Source organism: Calidris pugnax, unplaced genomic scaffold (genome assembly GCF_001431845.1).
Source record: "Calidris pugnax isolate Ruff unplaced genomic scaffold, ASM143184v1 scaffold38, whole genome shotgun sequence".
Taxonomy (NCBI): domain Eukaryota; kingdom Metazoa; phylum Chordata; class Aves; order Charadriiformes; family Scolopacidae; genus Calidris; species Calidris pugnax.
In genome coordinates this window covers 19,686,820-19,709,170 of record NW_015090995.1, presented here as the reverse complement: position 1 = coordinate 19,709,170, position 22,351 = coordinate 19,686,820, and the positions used below count along the sequence as shown (strand labels likewise).

Genomic DNA, 22,351 nt, shown 5'->3' with positions numbered 1-22,351 from the left:
CAATGATGATTCTCTTTTGTGGCATGTAGAAATAAATGTTGACCTAAATAATTACTTTTTGTGTATAGTTATTGCTCTGAACACAATTATAGAGCCAAAATGTCCTATGACTTAACTCTCTGGGCTTTAGAGGAGTGGCAGTACTGACTACATAAGGATTTGGTCCCCATGTTTCCAAGATTAGCCCTCATGTTACACAGAGACTGGAAACATTCCATTCCTCATCATTAGCCCTTCTCATAGTTTGTCCTCTTTTTTTTTTCTCTTCCCACCCTCCTGTGATCTCTCTGCTCTCTTCTGCATCTGATACTTATCCTCAGAACTCAGTACCCATACTACTGAGTTTCAAGTCATATTTTTGAGCCTTTTGGCTGACTGTCTCGGGCATGGATGTCTAGGCTCCTCAATCAGTGTATTTCCTTACTTTTTCTGAGATGGAGTTTGATCAACTTACACATTAAGGAACCGGACTGAGCTTTCCAACATGTTCCCTTCAGTTGTATGTTTTTATTTTCAGACATGCTGGCACTGCTGACTTGGATTTAGGTCTCTAAAGACATGTAGATGTGTGTTTAGATGTTTGAAAACGTTGCCCAGTACCTTCTAACGGAATGTGGAAACAAAATAAATTGAAACTCCCACCTCCAAAGGGTATCCATGTGTGCAATAAAAGTTTCAGATCACCTCTCCTACAAATAAACCAGACCAATAGCAGATAAAATCCTACCATCTTTGCAGGTGGCGATGAAGAAGTCTGCCCTTTAGTAATACTTTGCTGTTAATAAAGCAGGAGGGAAACGCCATTTCATAACATCACAAGAGAGACTTAACTCTCCTCTCTTACTGAAGAGGGGCTTTATTTCAACAAATGTGTTAGAATCGGTAACTTGCCTGCTCAACCGAATCCTAGTTTCAGTTTTGAATGCCTTTCTCTGTACCATTCAAGTAAAGATTTTTTGATGCTTGCTAACATAGTAAAATACTAACCTGTACCAATGACAGAGAAGTAAAAAAAAATATAATGGAGTGATGTCTTAGAGCTGGTATGTACGATAGCAAATACAAAAGGCTCTTTCATTCTGTGACTAAGTCCCACATGGCAATTAGTGGAAAGAGATGAGTATTTCAATGTACGGTAACTACAGCCAGCCTACTTGAAATTAGACAGATCACCTTCAGTTCCTTGGCTTTCTGGGAGAAATGGTTGCATTAAAAACATGCAAACAAGCTCCACCTTCTGCCCACTTGTTTGTAACTTGAAATTGCTTTCAAAGAGAAAGAAACTGAATATAAAATACAGTTTGGTGTGTTGGACCCTTGCACTATCATCCTCTGCTTATATTCTGTATTTTCATTAGCAAGCTCCTTGTCCCATAACCTGCTGCTGAGTACAAGTTATCCTGCTTTGTGATGAGAAGTGGGACACACTGGGCTGTGGCTCTGGGTGCTAAGGCAGTGCCCGACTCCCCCTCCTGCCTGGCCAAGGAGGGAAGTTTGGAGGAACTGGAGCTTCAGTCCTTCCCCAAGTCCCTTTTACATCAGTTTGTCCCTGTTGTGATATCAGTAAGTCTAAGGGGATGGACAGTCTGACCCTGCTTCCTTCTCTGCCATCCTGCTTTGACCCTCACTGTCCTCCTCCGTGCAGTAAATTCTTTCTGCATACACAGAAAGGCAATAGGCTTAAATCTAGACTAGACATTAGGTAACCATTTCTAATTTTATGGAACAAGTGGTCTAGAGTGCAAATGGAATTGCCATCCTGGCAGGTCTTAAAAAACGCTCATAGTGATAAAACAAATATCTGCCAGAAAAAGTGAAGCTGATTTTGCCTTTTGCCTGGGCAAAAGGTGGACTGGAAGACCTGTTGAAAGTCCTCCCAACTCTATTTTTGATTACTCTAATTTAAAATAAAAAGGCAGCAAAAGAGGATCAATATGAGAGCAACATGAGACTGCCTTCTCTCCTCCATACTGTAACTGCTTTCTTACATTCCTGATAAAAGATGAAATGTACCTTGATTTTCTCAAGTTTTTGCTAAATACCCTCATAACATTATTAAATGATTGGGAGCAACAAGGATTTGGACAAAACCTGGACATGGAGTGAGAAAAGTGCTACAATACTTAAGACTTCTCAGGCTGACAAGAAATAGCTGGAAAAACTGTTTCTTGGGCAGATCCCAAGTGTGTTTCCTGCTTGGGAGGTGTAACAGTGGGAAGAAGAGCAAGCTGCACCGTGTGGAGTGATGTCAGGTCTCCTTTCTTCCTACTGATTGGGGGTTTTTTTCTATTCAAAAAGCAAAATCTGGAAGTAAATTTTTAGAAACCTGTCAATTTGCTTATGTAAAATGCAAAGAGCTGTTTGTTCTGGGAAGGCAGTTAGCTCACTTCCACTCTCCATCATGGCTTTTCCAGCTAACCACTCTACCATTGATGTTTCAAGCCTGGCATTGTTTAGGTTGTCAGCAGGAATGAAGACGGGACATTTTCTTTGGGCTGAAATAATATCTTCTGCGTCGGCACCGTTACATTTGCTCCTCTCCAATGTGTCTGCGCGGACATTCGATCACAGAATTGAGCATCGGTGGTTTTCACAAGGGAGAGGACACGCACAAAGACACACCTAATAAAATAATCCAACGTGCTTGTGATTCACATCCTGATAATTTTAAATGATCCCGCAGCTCTGGCGTGAACGTGACCTGAAGGGCAGCAGCACGTTACTGGGACAAGAGCATTCTCCTCCCCAAGGTTTTGATTGTGTCCCTTGACTCCACCAGCTCCCTGAGAAAGCAGCAATCTAAAAGCTCCTCTATTTCTAAGTCATCCTCATTTACTCCTAGATTGCTTATTTTTAGCAATACATACACCAGGAAATGTGTTCTCTATTTTAAACCAATGAAAGAAGGATGTCTGAAAGTATGTTTATCTAGGAAGACAATTATTTGGTGTCAGATCTCAGTGGGTTGCTAACAATCGGTTAGACGATGCAAAAGAAATAAAAAATGACAGTAAAATCACTGTGGTGGCTGCGGTGACTTGGGCAAAACCCTCTTCACTTCCATTTTGCTACTTAGACCAGCCCAAAACTCCACCACCATCGTACCAAGTGAGTCAGTGGATGCAGATCCACTCAAGGGTCCCCAGAGGCTTCTTATGTCTCCACATGGACAAGTGGACAATGTACATACAGCGCTTCGATAACCACATGAGAGATAAATAATACATAGGCTGACAGTTAGAGGTCAGTGCAGCCTGTTTAAGTTTTTGTTTCTGACAGTTTATGAACCTACTGGTGGTTAGCAACACGGGTTAGCAATACTTATGCCCAAGATGTAGAATTCTTTCTAAATCTAGCAGGCAGTTATTATTGGGACAACGAAAGATATGGCATTATGGGAAGCAATATGAGATTAAAAATCAAAATACTGGGAAGATAATTACCTATTGCATAAGATGATTGTTAAGTCTTAATGCACAATACTCTGTGCTTTTAGGCACCAGAAAGTATTTAGCATGTAATGGCACTCTAATGGTTCTAAATTAAATGTATCATTGAGTGTTTCAAGGATGCCCAAAAGAATTATCCTTGCTTTATCATTTCATTGCCTGATTGTTCCTGTAATGGTAGAAATTCAAGGATACATTCCATTGCTTATTCTTCTCTCTTTTCTGAGGAATGACACCACTATTCACCAGCCATTCCCATCCCGAAACTGGCTGAGGAAACTCTTGGAAAAGGAGGCTGGAAGGGATGCAAGAATGGAGAAACAGGATAAAAGGTATTTGGAGCCATTGATTAATGACTCATCACAGGTAGACTGTGTGGCACTAACTCCACTGAATAGCCTGCATTTTAACAAAAGGATTTTAACAAAATCAGAAGCTGTCTTGTTAGCTTTTAACCAAGAAGACACCCATCTTGTTGCTGTATCACTGAGTGCTGCTCCTGACAGCTCACCTAAAACTGACCTTCCATCTCATCTTCGTTGCCCTGAGGGCTGGGACAGTGTTATTTTTGCTCCTAGAGATGCTGATAAGTCTTGTGGTATTTGAAAGTGTAACTGGATAGCTGATCTTTAGTTCCAAAACACAGGGATGCAGTCCCAATCAAACATTGCTGCAGGATTCAAGGCCCTGAGTCCCAGTTGCCCGCACAGCTCCCTCTGCCCTTGGTGCAGAATCAGCTCCAAAGAGGTGACAGTGAGACACACCCAGGAATACACCAAGATATTTTTCCCCTAAATGGGTAGTCTTTGACAACAAACAGTTACACTCTGCTGTGAATGTGACACAGCCAAGGAAACTGTCATTAAAGTGTCCTAAAAAGAGATTTTCCCCTTCAATAGCTCTGTACTTGTTTTGTCTCCAACTGCTGAGGATACTGGGCAATGGTAAAAAAAAAACAAAATAAAGGATAGAGAAGATGTTTCCACTTACTGGTGGGTGACTGACACTGAAACCAAGCTCTTGTGCTCCAAAAGAGATTTTCCCCTTCAATAGCTCTGTAGTTGTTTTTCTCCAACTGCTGAGGATACTGGGTAAAAAAAACCAAAATACAGGACAGAGAAGACGTTCCCACTTACTGGTTGGTGACAGACACTGAAACCAAGCTCTTGTGCTCACAAGTGAAGAAATCCAGGGCAGGAAGTGCCTTACTAGACCTCCCTCCCCATTGCCTGACACTGGTGGCTCCGAAAGGGACACCTGGAGAGGTGAGGAGGTGACATCCTCTCTGTCTCGGGGTGGGTAATCTCAGAAGTAGCACACGGAAATGACTCATTCCCATTCTCACAGTAGGACAGAGCAGAACTGGAACCAGTCCTGGATGTGTTAGCAATTTCCTCTCAACATGGACCGCTGTCTCCGACATCGGCGCTCGCTCCGCGTCTGCATCCAGGCTTTCCCATTTCATACTTGCCTGTCTGAATGCTAGAAAATCCATTGGGAAGAGTCACACAAGTCACACAGCCCATCGAGTGGCTGTCAGATAAAACCTTCATTCTCACTATTGGCGGGAGTTATGATACTCTTTGTCCCCTCATTTTGCCATCACTTGTCACACTGTTGGCAATTTCAGACCCTAAAGCTGCAACGCAGACACAAGGCAGAAACAGGACAATTTTGCACACTTGGCCCTGAGACTCATCGCTAGAGCAGGGACCCCTCTTCCCAACACAAAGGTGGCAAAGCCAGTTCAGAAAACAGTAGGAAGAAAAAGGTATTTCAGATCACATAATTCTAATTATAATTACAGAGTCTAGCTCAGAGGCGAGAGTTGTTAAAGGACTCCAGGTTAGGACTTCTTGATGGAGCAGCAAAAAGCCCTCCTTCACCTTTATGTCAAAAGAAGACAACCCAAAAGGAAAGCTACTGAGATTTGCTGGAAGGGAAAGATTTACACTGATCTGGGCAGACTCCTAGACTTCAAATCAATTTTCTACCTCTGGGGAGGAGTAAGAGGAACGTGCCCATGGTGACCCCAGGGCAGAATCCTGCTCTTGAGTGAAGAGTCTGGGCACGGGGAACAGCAACCAGACCTGTCCGGAGAAGAGATCTTAATCTGAGAAAAGCCTTTTTTAAGAGAGGATGCCACAGCAGAGTCTGCCAAAATTGAGGACTAGAATAGACAAGCTGTTCGGTATCTCTCTGCCGTTAACACCCCAAGAACATAAACGTCAGTTTGCTCGGCGGAGAGACAGAGAGATACATCAGCCAGCAATAAACAGATGGTGAAACTGCTAGGAGAGACAATTAAAGCAAGGGTCGAAAATGAGTTTGAGGCATAAAAGAAGAATTAAGACGACTAAATAGTTCTATGTGGAAAGGACACAAACAATAACCTAAGAAAGTGAGTTAAAATAATCCTAAAAAAACCCCAGGCTGGCTAATATAGCTGTAATTCACTGTGTATCAGTTTTGTGTTCCTAGCACTCTGGCCACGAAGCATTTTGACATATTTGTATAAATACTAATCAATTCTGCATGACCAATGTATACTGAAATAATTAAATTGCGCTACGCAAAGTAATTACCATTTTGGAAAATCAATCCCTTTAATGGGAGTTAAGATTTTGGCTGTTTTCTCCATATGTTGGCTTGGTGCAGAGCAAATGGTTCCGAAAGATTTTTCTGAGTGGGTGACACTACGCAGCACATGGAAATGACTTAAGTCAGCAGTCACACTGCATTAAAACAGAAAATTTGCATTAAAAATGCAGCTAAATGATATACTCTTGAGTATTTGGGCTTTTTTTTTTTTTTTTTCAGCATGGAGTTCAAAAGAAACATTCATTTTCTGTGAATGTTTTGTGTGTTTGCTGGTATTTTAAACAATAGCCAGAATTACCCAAATTGCTTTTCACCAGAAGATAACGCCTTGGAGTTGTTTACTGTTTGGAATAATGAAGCTGTTCTCTTCCTTTTCAGCTGGATTTGTGGAACTGAAAGCTATCGGAATCTGTGTTAAAAACATGGTATGTTCTCTCCTGCCTCTTTTCTACCCATGACACTAATGAAGAGCAGAAAAAATCGACGACAGAAACACTGAAATTCTACCACCATAAAGAAATTGTTTATTTGGTGTTTACTATCTGTCCTTCAGGCTTTTGGTGGGACTAAAGAATGTTATTTTGTGTGCTTCTTTCAAAATATTATTTTTCATCTCCAAACAATCGACTAAGACAATATCTTATGCTGCCCAGAGAGGGAACCCGGCCAATGAGCTAAAACCCGCAGGAATACAAGGACTGCAGGAAGAATTGTAAGAAATGAAGGAGCTTCCTTCTGCCAGATTCCCCCAAGGAGGCAGAAAGCTGGGAAAATTACAATCTCTCAGTAGAAAGAGAAAGCCAAGTAGAATTTACTGTTGCTGTGAGCTGGGTTAGATATATATACTGTGGGCTATTAGAGAGAGAGGTGGGAAAATGTGTCTGTGTTTGCAGGTAATGAAGGGTTCCAAAGGTTCAGATACATGAATTCGGGTCCAGCTTGGAATAAACAGCACACAAAGTACCAGGAATAAACAGAATTTTAAGCCCTTGCCGCTTTCCGGGGTTGCTTTCATCCATGGCACATGCTGGTGTCCTCTAAAGAGGTTTAAATGAGTGTTGGGAGGTCTGTCACCCTTCCCTTCATACCTGAATCATCCCCAAAACCAATCATTGGGAACATCTCGTAGCTCAAGAGTCTCCAGTCCTCTGGATTGTCTCTGACAGAGAGGTATCAGTCCAGGTCTCTATCCCACTGCACAAAAGTGACAGAATAAACCAAGCCTCAGAATTCAGACTGCCAGCCCTCATCTCCTGGGTGGCTCAGGAAGCTCTGGGACTGTAAGAGGCTGGAATCCATGCTTCTACTGAACTCCAGTGCATCAACCAACCTCTAGAGCAATTCAAGGTGAGTAATTTCAGCTAAATTCCAGTTTCAGCTGAACACCTGATGTTTCATTCAGATGCCACCCTTGAGTATTCAACGCTTGGCGGATAGCAATCAGTTCCCAATGTTTGGTGATACCCTACTTCTCCTATACAGGAAATCTAAACATTTTATGTAACTATCTGACATGAAGCTGTCACAATCTGCTACAGTTGACGAACGCTATATTAAATATAATGCACAGCACTACGCCAGTGTGGGTGGACAACATAATCGGGCACTCTCAAAGGCACCTAAATCTGTGAGCAACCTACGTACTGCGCCTGCATAAAAGGACATATTATGGTTGATCGTGACAAGAACTTCTCTTCTAAAAGCACTTTCAAAAAACTTAATTGGAATTTTTAACCCATGCATCCATTTCTTATCAGTGACTCCATCCATCTTCCACCAGGCCTCAGGATTGGTCTTCCATCTGATCTACCATGTACCATCTGGTCTATCACCACTTGAAACCTATGGCATAGCTGTGATTGCAAGGACTGGGACTGAGAGAGGGAAAATTAGACTTTTCATGAGTAGTACTTAAAAGGATGTTTTTTGAGTGAATGAAACAAACTTGATTTTGTGTGTCAGTGTGTGTGCAGCTAAAGAAAAAGGACTTGGCTATAAGATCATTTTTGTGATTTGAGCAGAGTATCTTCTCCACTCAAACGCCACAGCTGAAGAACAATTCAGAGGAAAAAATACTCCGGCTACTGATCTTCATTTTCAAGGCATAAAGTTCAGATCTTTGACATCTTTTCCACTTGAAATGAGATCTTGGGTTTCTTCTTTTCAGGAGATTTAACCCGATAGGTCACATTTCTCATACCTTAGTTTGCATTAAAGTTAGCCAGGGCTTCACCACAGAGCAGTTTCAGATTTGACTGTCGACTAAAGACAAGAAAACCCACAGTACTAACGTGTGTTTGATGGACATAGCATCATGAAAAGCTATTTTTCCCCCAGAAGACCTGAATCATCAGTTGTACCATCCAAAGCCAACAAATACATGGATTATTGCAAGAGAACAGGCTTCCATAAAACGACTGTGTAGAAACTTGTTCAAACTTCAGCATAAGTTGGGGTTTTGATGGCAATGGGATTGTTACAAGGGACAAACTTAAGCTCTACTGCAAGGGTCAGCAGGATTCTAGCCATAAATTTCTATCTTATATTGCCTTTTGGATTGTCACTGCATTTCTGTGATGGAAATGCTAATCACAGCATAGACAAGCACAGGCTGTCTCTGTGGCTTTTTCAACAAGTACTATATATATTTTGAGATATTTTATCTGCCATTAAGGTATACTGTAGAGTTTTATGTTAAATTAGTATGTTCTACGCTTATCTGTACTATTAAGAAAACTATTTCAGGTTTGCATTGTATTTCCTTTTTAGAACATTTTGAAAAATATTCAACATTTGCTAAATAATATGCAAACCCTAATACTACAGTAATCACAATACAGTAGTTATTTGCCAAACACTTCCAAGAAAAAAACAAAAACAAACCAACAAACATCCATCATTTCAGCTAATATCTTTAAAGAAACCCCTTTTCTCTTTTTTCCTCCTCCCTCTCCACTCCACTAGCTGAAAAGCCAATAAAAAAATTCTCCACCTCCTACACAGTTCAGAACAAGATCTGTGTGCATTTCTCCTAGGCATGTTTGGAGACCCAGAAGGGGATGAAAGTAGTTCATGCACAACGGGAATCTTAATATCAAGCACAAATCTGTACCTTTCTATTGACCTTGCTGATATGCCGCAAGCTAAATATTAAACAATTTTTTGATCAATTTAAGTCCAGCCTGGGGAGAAGAAACACTTAAAGAAATGTCTCAAGTATACTTGCATTCAGCTAATCAGACTTTGTGTGCTTCTACAAACGGTACAGAACTGAAATCAATCGTTGATAACGAAACCACAAATGAAAAATGGACCGAAGACTCCTTTCCAGGATTAGAAATACTGTGCACGATTTATGTTACGTACGCTGTGATCATTTCAGTGGGTCTCCTTGGAAATGCTATCCTCATCAAAGTCTTTTTCAAGATTAAATCAATGCAGACGGTTCCAAACATCTTCATCACCAGCCTGGCATTTGGAGACCTGCTGCTTTTATTAACTTGTGTGCCTGTAGATGCAACACGTTACATTGTGGATACCTGGCTCTTCGGAAGAATTGGGTGCAAGCTGCTGTCTTTTATCCAGTTAACCTCAGTTGGAGTATCAGTGTTTACCCTGACTGTTCTCAGTGCTGACAGGTGGGTCTGATGCGACTGATTTGCCTGGAGATGCCACAGGTGTGAAGTTAGAAATGAATAAAAGAGCTGAAATTGTTATTTTGCACAATATTGAATGGCACATTGTAATAGACTAAAAAAAAAAACCAAAAACCGACCACTCTCCCATTTAATTTTAAAATGTGTATTAGAAAAATTGGAGCAGTTCTTTTTAATGGAGGGAAGTGAGAAAGACTCTTAAAGTCTTTTGACCTTTTATTAGCTTGAAGTACAGTATGGGGTTTTTTCTCAATTGCACAGCAAAGGGAAATTGCTTAAGGTGGGGGAAAGACAGTATCTTGGTGCTATCTAGTGGTGCACTAAAGTAGTCAGGGAAGATGAAAAATAAAACTCTGAAAATTGCCTGAGTGGAAATCCTTTGTCCTATGCACTCGGCGAGGCTCTAAAATCCTAGAACATCAAAGATTGACGTGTGGGGCAAAAAGCCAAAAAGTAAACACAGCACAGCCTGGGGGGACAAATCAATGACTCTCATGACTTGATGGTTACTGCAATACTATAGTAATTGTCCTGTGAGTGCCTGGTTTGAGGGCACAATTTGAATATTGTATATTATAGTTCATATATCTTTTCCAGAGATATTTTAGCCCAGAGCTCCTGAAATTAAACTCAGGTTACAACGAAAGCACTGTCAGCAGGGATCAGTGCCCCCACCTGACTGCTGTCAGGAGCAGGGGAACGACCAGTTTTCCATGCACTTCTTTTCTGAATGAACAAAACTGAGATGAGATTTCAGTTCAATCAGCACGAGCATGAAAAAGGAGCAGAAAAACCCAACATCAATTTTAGTATTAAGAGAGAGAAAAAGATTTTCATCTTGTATGCCAGCAATTACAGATTGTCCATAACAGCAAGTAGTTCACGTGTGCAGAATTTAAGAAATGCTGCTGTCACTGTACTCCAAAAAATCCCAGCCAACACAGGAATGGCCACACTGGGTCAGATCAAGGGTCCATGTAGGCCAATACCAGTTTCCAACAGTGGCAGTAAAAGGACAAGAAAAGACAAATAGGCCAATACCAGTTTCCAACAGTGGCAGTATAAGGACAAGAAAAGACACATAGAAAGAATAAAAACCGCTATCCAACTTATACCCTAAGCCTTCAGAAGACCTCCTGAGCGGATGTGTGTGTCTGTTTAATAACCTCAGTGGGTTTCTCTCCTAGATCCTTGTTCAGCCTTTTCTTGAACTTGTTTAGCAATGACTTTTACTGCCTGTTGCATCAACAACTCCTTTTTTTTGCTTCACATGTGGCTTCATTTGATGGCCGTGGCTCCTGTCCCAGAAGAGACAGTGGTCCCCATCCATCCCTCCAGGCTATTCATGATATATTCCATCCTTGGTATATAGTTTTTTTTTTAGTTAAGGTGTGCAAAGCAGCACATGTAGTTCACAGGTTGAATGAAAAGACATACAGCAAATTGCAAAATAGTCTCTTTTGCTCCCCATTGTTTCCCAATAATGCCTAACATTTTGCTTTTTTGTTGGATTTTTAGGGTTTGGTGTTGGTGTTTTTTTTTCCCTAATGCTGAATATTAAGCTGGTGTTTTCTCTGATCTATCCTATCTAGCACAGCTCCAAGGTCTTGTATGAAGTCAGTTCAGCATCCATCATTTAGACACTTAGTTCTGTACCTGATTCTTTACGGTAGCTGTTACGTCAATTCTCCGTGCTACATTTTCACAGGGTAACTATATAGTAAACATACTGAGGAAGGCTATTCATGATATATTCCATCCTTGGTATATAGTTTTTTTTTTAGTTAAGGTGTGCAAAGCAGCACATGTAGTTCACAGGTTGAATGAAAAGACATACAGCAAATTGCAAAATAGTCTCTTTTGCTCCCCATTGTTTCCCAATAATGCCTAACATTTTGCTTTTTTGTTGGATTTTTAGGGTTTGGTGTTGGTGTTTTTTTTTCCCTAATGCTGAATATTAAGCTGGTGTTTTCTCTGATCTATCCTATCTAGCACAGCTCCAAGGTCTTGTATGAAGTCAGTTCAGCATCCATCATTTAGACACTTAGTTCTGTACCTGATTCTTTACGGTAGCTGTTACGTCAATTCTCCGTGCTACATTTTCACAGGGTAACTATATAGTAAACATACTGAGGAAGCTCAGAAAGCTCAGTCATGTGCACAACGCCAGCATACCATGTACTAGTATGCTAAAAGAGCTCTAAGTCAATAAAAATTATATTTATTTGATAAATAGCAGTCCAGCTTGCAGTTTGTTATTTAGATTTGCCCCAAGGAGAAAAAGACCAGAACCTCAGCCTGTGGAAAATGGTACAATTAAGCTGGCTTATCCTCTGGATCCTTTTTCACTGCCTTTCCTTTCATGCCAGTCTTGTGCCCCCCTGGAGGGGTCTCTTCTTTCTGCACCGTAGAGACTCCTTGATACTTTGGGAGCGGGGTATATTCTTCCCTATGTTTCATCCATCTTTTTTCCATGTCTCATTTCCACACAGATTTTCACACATCTATAGATTTACCCAGATTTTTCTCCTACATCTGACTCAGTCCACATGCTGCAGGCTCACAGCCATGAATCAACAGCAGTGTTAGCTCCTGTTTTATAAGCATGAATGAATACTGGAGCATCGTTTGGAGTCGGGTCACTGCACTCAGCTGGGATCTGAAGAACATGCAGAAAAGGAGGAGTGCATATGCTTGGTTTCACGTATTTATAAAATAGCTAACCTGCTTTATACCTGTACCAGTTTTGCATGCTAATTCCCTCATTTACCTTCCAGGCAAATAGGAGAGATGATTCCTCTTACTGATCCTAATCCAAACAGCAAAAGTCATCTTTCTTTAGGCAGGCTTTAAAGACAAGCCCTGCCAGACAGTTCGTTAAAATACATGCTTAAAATTGACTTTTACATTTCCATCTTAATCACAAAGAAAGAGTCCAGCGAAGGGCAACAAAGATGATTCAAGGATTGGAGCATCTCCCTTATGAGGAGAGACTGAGAGAGCTGGGACTCTTTAGTCTGGAGAAGAGAAGGCTGAGGGGAGACCTTATCAATGCCTACAAGTATCTCAAGGGAGGGTTGAAGGAGGATGGAGCCGGACTCTTTTCAGGGGTTCCCAGTGAGAGGACGAGGGGCAACGGGCACAAGTTGGAACATAAGAGGGTCCACTCAAATATGAGGAGAAACTTCTTCACGGTGAGGGTGACAGAGCCCGGGAACAGGCTGCCCAGGGAGGGGGTGGGGTCCCCTTCCTTGGAGATTTTCAAGACCCACCTGGATGCTCCTGAGTAACATGCTCTAGCTCTAGGCAATCCTGCTTCAGCAGGGGAGTTGGACTAGATGATCTCTATGGGCCCTTCCAACTCTAAAATTCAGTGAAATTCAGTGAAAGAGTATTATCTGGTTTTCATTTCCAAGATGATTCTATCACTCTTAGTTCAGTGAGAACTGGGATGGGTTTATCCTCAGGAAGCCTGCACTGTCAGCGCTTGCATTATTTCTGCCTTCATTCTGAGAGTGCTGTTGGTTGGTTTTAGGTACAGAGCCATCGTTAAGCCCTTGGAACTGCAGACGTCGGATGCGCTCCTGAAGACCTGCTGTAAAGCCGGCTGCGTTTGGATCGTCTCCATGATACTTGCTATCCCAGAGGCTGTTTTTTCAGATTTGTATTCTTTCAGCAATCCTGAGAAAAATGTAACTTTTGAGGCGTGTGCCCCCTACCCTGTCTCTGAGAGGATCCTGCAGGAAGCTCACTCCCTGGTTTGCTTCTTAGTGTTCTACATCGTACCCTTAGCTGTCATTTCTGTCTACTATTTTCTGATCGCCAGAACTTTATATAAAAGTACATCCAACATGCCAGCAGAAGAACACGGTCATGCCCGTAAGCAGGTAAGCTACGATCAAGCATTAAGGTGCCCAGTTTTCCAAAATCTATTACACTGACTAAAGTCAGAATATTTGAGCTCAAAATCTTTACCTGATGCCCGTAAGCAGGTAAGCTACGATCAAGCATGAAGGTGTCCAGTTTTCCAAAATCTATCACACTGATAAAGTCAGAATACTTGAGCTCAAAATCTTTACCTGATAATAGAATAAAAAGCTTCATAAACTCAGTCGATATTAGCAATCCAAATTCAGCTATGCACTTAAAGCACATGTTTATGACTTGCTAACTTTATTGTGAGTGTACACGCTTTCCTAAAGAGGGATGGGTGGGTTTTTTGCGTAATTATGAACTTATTAAACTCAGGAGTTACAACGTTGACTTGTAAATAGAGACCTCATCCATGTGAGCTGACACATTAACCATTGTATTTTTATATCCTAGTCTATATGGGATTGCCACGTGATTTATAATGGAAAGGGAAATAGTTTGTTAAAACAATTATGAAAAAGTTTTATTTTTCTATTGTTGTTCGGTTTGAATTTTTTTCCATTTTGCTTTCTTGGCCACTAATGCATTTAGACCCCTTGGAAAATCTACATGAAAACGTGTTACTAATCGTGACTAATACCAAATACGCATTATTTTCTCGTAGATTGAATCCCGCAAGAGAGTTGCAAAAACAGTGCTGGTGCTTGTTGCTTTGTTTGCCTTTTGCTGGCTGCCCAACCACATCCTCTACCTGTACCGCTCTTTCACCTACCACGCTTCTGTAGATGCTTCCACCTTCCATCTGATAGCCACCATTTTTTCCCGGGCCTTGGCCTTCAGCAATTCCTGCGTCAACCCTTTCGCTCTTTACTGGCTGAGTAAAAGTTTCCGGCAACATTTTAAAAAGCAAGTCTCGTGCTTCAAGGCAAGACTGGGAAGGAAGCCTCCCAGTGCTACCCAAGGTAATACCCCCACCAGAGCCCTGTCCGTGACAGGCAGCACGCACGGCTCAGAAATCAGCGTTACGCTCCTCACAGATTACAGCATCACAAAAGAAGAGGAAAGTGTTTAGTCTGTCTGGGATGAAAAAAAGAACAGAAACTGACCTTTGCAATCAAGACACTGCTGCAGGGAGTCTGGAAAAAAGGCCCCATGCCTTGCCCTGTCTGTGAAAGTATTTTCATCAGGTGTTCCTCATTTTTTTTAAAATATACAATTCTGTGAAAGTATTTTCATCAGGTGTTCCTCGTTTTTTTAAAATATACAGCAAAGAAATCAAACTGCGTGGGAGAAGCTGCAACAGTTGAACTTTCCAGCATAAGCTCAAAGGAATTGTTCACCATCCCAAGCATGAACATGGATGTCAAGCTGGAATTCCTGGACTGGGCAGGACAGGAGGCAGCAGAGTTGGTGTGAGAATCGGCTGTGAGGAGGGTTTTTTTCTCAGCAACTTGTTCTTTGACAGAGCTCCCTCTGTCAAATACTCACCTCGACAGCAAGAAAGCAGAGGCACGAATCTTCACACCACGATCGAACAGACAGATTTTTCATTTCTTTCTGGTTTTGTCCAGAATGTTAACAATTGGTAAGCACATGCTAAAATGAAGGAAACTTAAGGTTTGTAGTATGGTGTAGTAAAAAAGAAAAAGCATCGTGGGCCAGATCCACACCAGCCTGTGCTCTGCCAGTGACTTTGAAACTCTGGGTAAGAGCTGGCTGCTGTGTAAAGAGATGCCTTTCGCAGCTCCTAAGGAGGCCAAGGGAACCAGCAGGTGATCAGCTCTCTTAAAAAGCTACTATCATCTGCCACCACACTTGTAAAATTCTTTGCCATCTATGGGAAAAACATCTCGGCACTGCAGAGCTCTGTATTGTTACAGTGATTTTAACATGAAGAAATTGGGGCAGATCTGTATAACAGTGCCAGTTTGGATTTGCAGTGCACTTCTGAAGGAAACTGCTCAAACGTCCCCTCCTGCCTTACTTTGCTCTGTCTCCCAGAGTGGTCTGCAGTGCACAGCCTGGATTCCTCTCAGATGAAACTGTGCATCCAGTCCACGGAACCAGACTGGAGTGGGTTTGAATACAGCCCCCAGAAGTGTATGGTGTGGGGGGAGCTACTTCACTCCACGGATCCACCCCTGCTGGGGTCATATCTAAGCGTTTGGCACATTTTCAACCATGCTGGGAGAGCTGGATTTCTCTATTGTACTAATTTTCTGTTCCTTAAGCTATTCAAGTTACATCCCTTTTTAATATTAGGATATACTGTCTTTATGAGATAGGTCTTCTAATCTCAAATCCACTGATTTTATGAGTCTGTATGGAGAGGCAAGTCTGTCATGGGCAGCTGTGCATCCCTAAAAACCTCAGCAGCCCTGCTGGCAGGGGCTCACTTCCCATCAGGAAACACAGGAAGCAAGTCCTCCCACCCCACATTACAAAAATGCTGAATGACACTTACTTTTATGAAGTTTGTGTAACGTGCACCAAAATTGTGTTCTGTGGGAGCTGGTGAGAAAAAAACACAATAGATTTTTCACCATTTAAAGTCAGGGAGTTCTATCTCAAAAAAAGAAGCATAGAAGAGAGGTTGCGACATATGAATTAAACAAAATAGTACTGTCAATTACAGAAGCTTCAGTTTTAAGCAACCCTTGAAGATCTAACAGCCCTCCAGCTGCACAGAGCCCCTAACAAGGCATGGCTGGAAATCCACCCATCCATGCACCACTATTTGAGTTCATTCTAAGAGGAGAAAATCTATTTGCAGTCTCTCTTTGTTGACTGCCCTAATCAGAATAATAAAACCAAACTATAAATCCCAAGGGCATTGGAATACAACCTCTGTCATCTTAAACCAGTTTAATGATAGCCCATTTTAATCCCATCAAGCCTGCCCTTATTTCACTGCGCTCTTCATGTTACATGCTGCAGGGCTATAAACACTAATTTCCAAATGGATTCTCCCTTTTATTGTACCATTTGTAGACCAGGATAGGATCACTGAAACGAATGGAAATATAACAGCAAAGAAAGACAATTTACAGCAAACCAGACTCTAGAGACCTTATTTTACTCTCTTTGTCTTAATATAAAACACTCCCTGGTAGTGAGCTACATACAAATACAACAAACATATTGCACTGAAATTTTCTCCTTTTTTTTTTCCTTCAGTAGAGCTGCAGGGTGAGATAGAAATAGGTAAATAAGCCTACGCACTTATGAGCCTACTTTTACCTTCCTGGATCTTACTACAGGGAATTCAAAACAAAAGAAAAAACAACAAAGATTACAGTTCCTTCCACCGTTCTTTCTTCTGGCTTATTAAAGCCTTTGGAAAACACATCTGCCACGTTTCACAGAATTGCAGAATGATACGGGGTCGGAAGGGACCTCTGGAGATCATCCAGTCCAACCCCCTGCCAAAGCAGGTCCACCCAGAGCAGGTCCCACAGGAACTTGTCCAGGTGGGTTTGGAATGTCTCCAGAGAAGGAGGCTCCACCACCTCCCTGGGCAGCTTCTGCCAGGGCTCTGCCACCCTCACAGGAAAGAAGTTCCTCCTCATGTTTAGGTGGAACTTCTTATGTGCAAGTTTGTGCCCGTGTCCTCTTGTCCTGTCCCTGGGCACCACTGAAAAAAGCCTGGCCCCATCCTCTTGACACCCGCCCTTTAAGCATTTATAGGTGTTGATCACACCCCCCCTCAGCCTTCTCTTCTCCAGACAAAAAAGCCACACGTCCCTCAGCCTCTCCTCGTAAGGGAGATGCTCCAGGCCCCTCATCATCTTTGTAGCCTCTGCTGTCCCCTCTCCAGCAGTTCCCTGTCCTTCTGGAACTGGGGAGCCCAGAACTGGAGCCAGTGCTCCAGATGGGGCCTCACCTGGGTAGGACAGAGCAGAGTGGGAGGATGACCTCCCTTGACCTGCCGGTCACACTCCTCCTGATGCCCCCCAGGACAAAGTTTCTGGACCTCACAATTTGTCTCTGTTGGAGACCAAATTTCCCACTGCAAAATCCTTGCCTACCCCGCACTGTAGCTGTTAAAATGCACGGTTTTTTAATTCACCATTTTCCTTCCTTTGCATGCAGCTACTTTTTGCTTGTGTAACTACTCCTCTAACTGGATGGTCTATCTATTGCTAATATATCCTGTCACAAAATTGGTATTTTTGCTATATGCTGTACATGTTTTGGTTAAAGACTGGCAATATTTCAAGCCATAATTTAACTATTCCGTGTACTTTATGCTTTTATAATTCTGTACTTTCAAATCTTCATGACATGTTGTATTAGAGTGATATATTGGTCAACATTTATTTTTATCTAAGCAGTCTGATATTATTCATTCCATCTGTTCCCCCAATATAGTTATCCATAAAATGCCCCCACATTACTATAACTGGATTTAGGGAAAAAGGGATGTTCCCTTTGCAATCTTTTCTCAGTGTTACAAACCCCAATTCTTTTACCCTTAGGTAATATAAGTGTAATTATGTTAGAGCATATGGGAATAATGTCTATCGACAGAAACATTGAGTGTTATTTAGCAAAGAACTGGCATGAGGAATTAGGGGTTTATTATATCCACAATGAAAGAATAGGTAGAAAAAAGGTACAAAATACTGAAAGGCAAGATCTTGTTCCTGGGGAGTCTTATTGAATAAGGAAATAAGATTTCAAGGATGTACCTTTTTTATAGTCTGCTTTGTGAATGAGATGTACACATTAACAGCTTTAATACATGTAAATGTAACAATTAATGTTCACATTAGCAACAGGTTTAGCATCAGTACTCTCATTTGTGCTGCCACTATGAGGTGCTGGTTTAGTTTAAAAAGAAAGCCACAAAAAATGAACAACACCATGTCAAAGCATGGATATAGTGGAACAGACTGCATCCCCAGCTATGGCACAGAATATTAAAGTCAGTTATGAAATTATAGCTCACCCTCCTGTTTTCATAGAAAGTATTGTTTTATTTTACATAGTTAAATATTGGCCGTCTGCTGACACTCATGTGTGCCTGCTAAGAATATTGCAATTAAAGAATATGCTGAAGTTACGCACAGCTATAGCACTTACACATTTCAGTCAGTGGTACTATAATTAAGAAAAAAGCAAGCAGGCTGTAATCAGCATTTAGTTATGGACTCTGCCACAGATGGTCCCCTCAGTGCAAAGGGAACTGTTTTGTGGAATTTTCTTTGTCAGCACAGGAAAAGGTATTGAAATTTTAGCACACCTGGATCTGGTCCTGTCATTTTTTGCACTGTGACGACTCCTCCTCAAGCACACTGGGCTGTGTAACAGCTACAGGCTCCAGCCCCATGGAAAGCCCAAAGAGGAGTAACCTCTCTCTAATTAATCACTAGTTACTGCCTCCTTGATTTAACATAACAACGCATCTTAAGAAAAGAGCCTTTACTCTTACCTAATTAAGTATTAGCTAGTGAATTGCTGGTTCCCCTCTAATAGACAGCAAAACACCACTTTAGGAAAACCAACATTTGGGTACTTTGAGTAGGTGGCATCTTTGGACAAAGAATCAGCTCTGATGAACCCAAATTGCCTTTTATCACACAGGGGAGTCAGGCACAGATATAAAATCATCATGCTAATACCTCCTTTTAATATTTACTTTGAGACATTCTGTCAGGATTTAAAACACCATTTCTTGACAGCTGAGACTGACCTGATCTGTGTAACTCTCGAGCTCTTTGCACCATCCCCAGAACGTGCAGCTTGCTGTAGTGATGCTTGTCCAGCCACAAATTACGTCATTTCAAGGATCCGATTAAGGAGAAAGCTGTCTTGACCCCCAAAACCGACAAGTTTTCAGTCGAATCGGTTTCCAGAGCTAGCTTACTGTGCTGTTTTTACTGCAGAGGAAGCCAAGTGATGGTGGGGACACGGTAAGAAGCTGTGCCACAGGAGCTGCTGTCACACACGCCGTGGTCTGCAGAAAGCATGAGGGAATTTGAGGTAGTTTGTCCTTAGAATTTGAGGTAGTTTGTCCTTATAGCTATATTAAAGCATACAGATCAGATTTACCAGGCACTAACCCTGCTGCACACAAGCATGATCTCACTTCCATGGGATTGAGATGAAATTTGGCTCTTCTGCTCCCCGGGACAGTGCCCCTGTGATTTGCTGGAGGCACAGCTGCACACTAGGGAAATCCGTAGCGTGTGGACCTCGCTACATTTACTCAAGTTACAAGGTAAAAACATGCCAAAATCAAATAAGCAGTTTTAAGACTTAAATTGTATTGCTTTTACAGTGATTAAGGCTATGATTATCTTACTTGTAAACACATACCCAATTCCAGTTTTTATAAGTAAGCACAGTCTATGTTAAGCCTCTCATGCCCCTCACCAAAAGCCAATACGTATTTGAGAGCTAATACAAATGTTTCTTAATCTGTCAGTTTGTAAGTGATGACAAAACAATCTTTGGACAACTAGCCCTGCCAAGAGAAAATTCTTGAAGCGTGAAAGATGTCATTTACTATGGCTCGATGTTCCTTGTGTAGCAGCCAAAGGTTACTAGAAGCCTATATTTATATCCTCAGCAAATTTAATCTGACGGTCTGTTGACCAGCCAGTTAGCTGGTGTCACTCTCTCCCTACACAGCTTCACAAGCCTCTTTGATTTTACGATCATTCCAGTCTGCATGACACGAAAGATATATTTGTTTCTGGAATACTCATTTCCAGAAAACTTCCATCCTGAATATTATTTTCCTTGCTGAGTGGAGAGACTGCTTTGCCACAGGCAACCAGCCACTGCCAGCCTCGATGGGACCATTCAGCTAAATTTTAATTTAAACCACGTGCACTGTTTTAATACCTGGGCTTTATAGCTCTAGGTTAAATTTTGCAAAACAAAACCTAAACAGTGTGCTTCTTTATGCTCTAAATAAAAAGAAAATACTTTCAAATACATAATTCAGCAATTAAATGTGATTTTGATGTAAAGCTATCACTGAAAACCACTAGATGGCACTGAACGAAGGTCTTATAAAAGAACCGATTTGAATAAGAAAATTTTATTTAAGTATCCACAGATAGAGTACTACACTGATGAATAGCTAATTGCAGGCTTCACCAATGCAAACAAATTGAAAGTTTTGAAGACAAGCTTCATCCCTTGTGTTGTACCAACTCTTTTGGAAAGGACCACAAGAAGCATGGCAGGGTCACACCCCTGTCCTGTGGAAAGCTGTCCCTTCTGTCACCCAGGCTGACCCCAGCAGCGGCTCCTCCTGCCCAGGAGGCTTCATTGGTCAAACTACTGGCACCAGCAACCCATGCCAAGGCAGGGGCAAGAACCAGTTTGATGTTTCGACATTTAACATGCCATTTTAAGTGTTATCTACCTCTTTTTTGGTTTTGTCTTTGCCTCTAGTAGGATATGAAAACAGCCTCAGTCTCAGTGACAGACGTCGGCCAGCTGGCTGCACCGCACCTCAACTGATGGCAGCAACTTAACTGCTCAGTGCTGTCCGAGGCACAACAGGGACAAGCATTCCAGGAGGAAGTACTTGCAGTACTTCATGCCCCTCAACAGGCTTTTATTTTACGTAAGTAAAACCACAGCAGTCTCTACACCGGGCCCATCTAGGCAGGACTCCGCACCCTCCACAGGCCTGGGAGGGTCTGCAAGGCCACAAGCAGCCTGGGGGGTTCTAGTTGACAAACGGCTGAATATGAGCCGGCCGTGTGCCCAGGTGGCCAAGAAAACCAATGGCATTCTGGCTTGTATCAAAAATAGTGTGATCAGCAGAAGTAGGGAGGTGATTGTGCCCCTGTACTCAGCACTGGTGAGGCCACACCTGGAGTATTGTGTCCAGTTTTGGGCACCTCAATACAAGAGAGATCTGGAGGTGCTGGAGCGAGTGCAGAGGAGGGCAACGAAGCTGGTGAGGGGGCTGGAAAACAAATCGTATGAGAAACGGCTGAGGGAGCTGGGGCTGTTTAGTGTGAGGAAGAGGAGGCTGAGGGGAGACCTCATCACTCTCTACAACTACTTGAAAGGACACTGTAGAGAGGTTGGTGCTGGTCTCTTCTCACAGGTAATTAGTGACAGAACGAGAGGGAACAGCTTCAAGCTCCAACAGGGTAGGTTTAGATTGAACAATAGGAAAGAATTTTTCACCGAAAGAGTGATAGGGCATTGGAACAGGCTGCCCAGGGAGGTGGTGGAGTCCCCATCCCTGGCTGTGTTTAAGGGCCGTTTAGATGCAGTGCTGAGGGACATGGTGTAGGGGAGGACTTTGTAGAGTAGGATAGATGGTTGGACTCGATGATCCCAAGGGTCTCTTCCAACCTAGACGATTCTATGATTCTATGATACTGTCAGACATCTTGCTGAAAATTCAGCTGTTTCTCGAAATACAAGCCTCAGGCCCAGCCGCCCGCCTGCCAAGAGGCTGCCTGTGGTGAAACAGCTCTGCAGGCTGAGGGGAAGGAGCCTAGCCAGCCCGGAGCTGCGCGGAGCCCGTCAGAGGTTGCGCCATCACTACAGGCCTCGGCCCGCCCAGAGGCGGGAAAAGAAGCCCCGCCCCTTCCGCGCGCTCCCAGCCCTCTCCCCTTTGGGTCCTCCCTTCCCCATTGGCTCCGCCGCCTTCACGTGAGCAGCCAGCCGGCGGCTGAGTGGCTGCGGGGGTGGTTGGGAGGGGGCTGCGTCACTGCCGCTCCTGCGCACTGTTGGAAGGGGGGGAGCTGTGGGACGGTCACCGGCCGCGTGAGGAGGAGGAGGGGACCCCCC

At 42.6% G+C, this 22,351-nt stretch overlaps 1 protein-coding gene across 1 annotated transcript; it reads left to right on the top strand.

Annotated features, from left to right (window-relative positions):
• Positions 1-9,075: 9,075 nt before the first annotated feature.
• BRS3 (bombesin like receptor 3) lies at positions 9,076-14,790 on the top strand. Its single transcript, XM_014954963.1, has 3 exons — positions 9,076-9,688; positions 13,242-13,593; positions 14,244-14,790. Exons 1-3 carry the CDS (start codon positions 9,258-9,260, stop codon positions 14,649-14,651), a joined length of 1,191 nt encoding a protein of 396 aa, XP_014810449.1. The 5' UTR covers positions 9,076-9,257; the 3' UTR covers positions 14,652-14,790.
• The last annotated feature ends 7,561 nt before the right edge of the window (positions 14,791-22,351 follow it).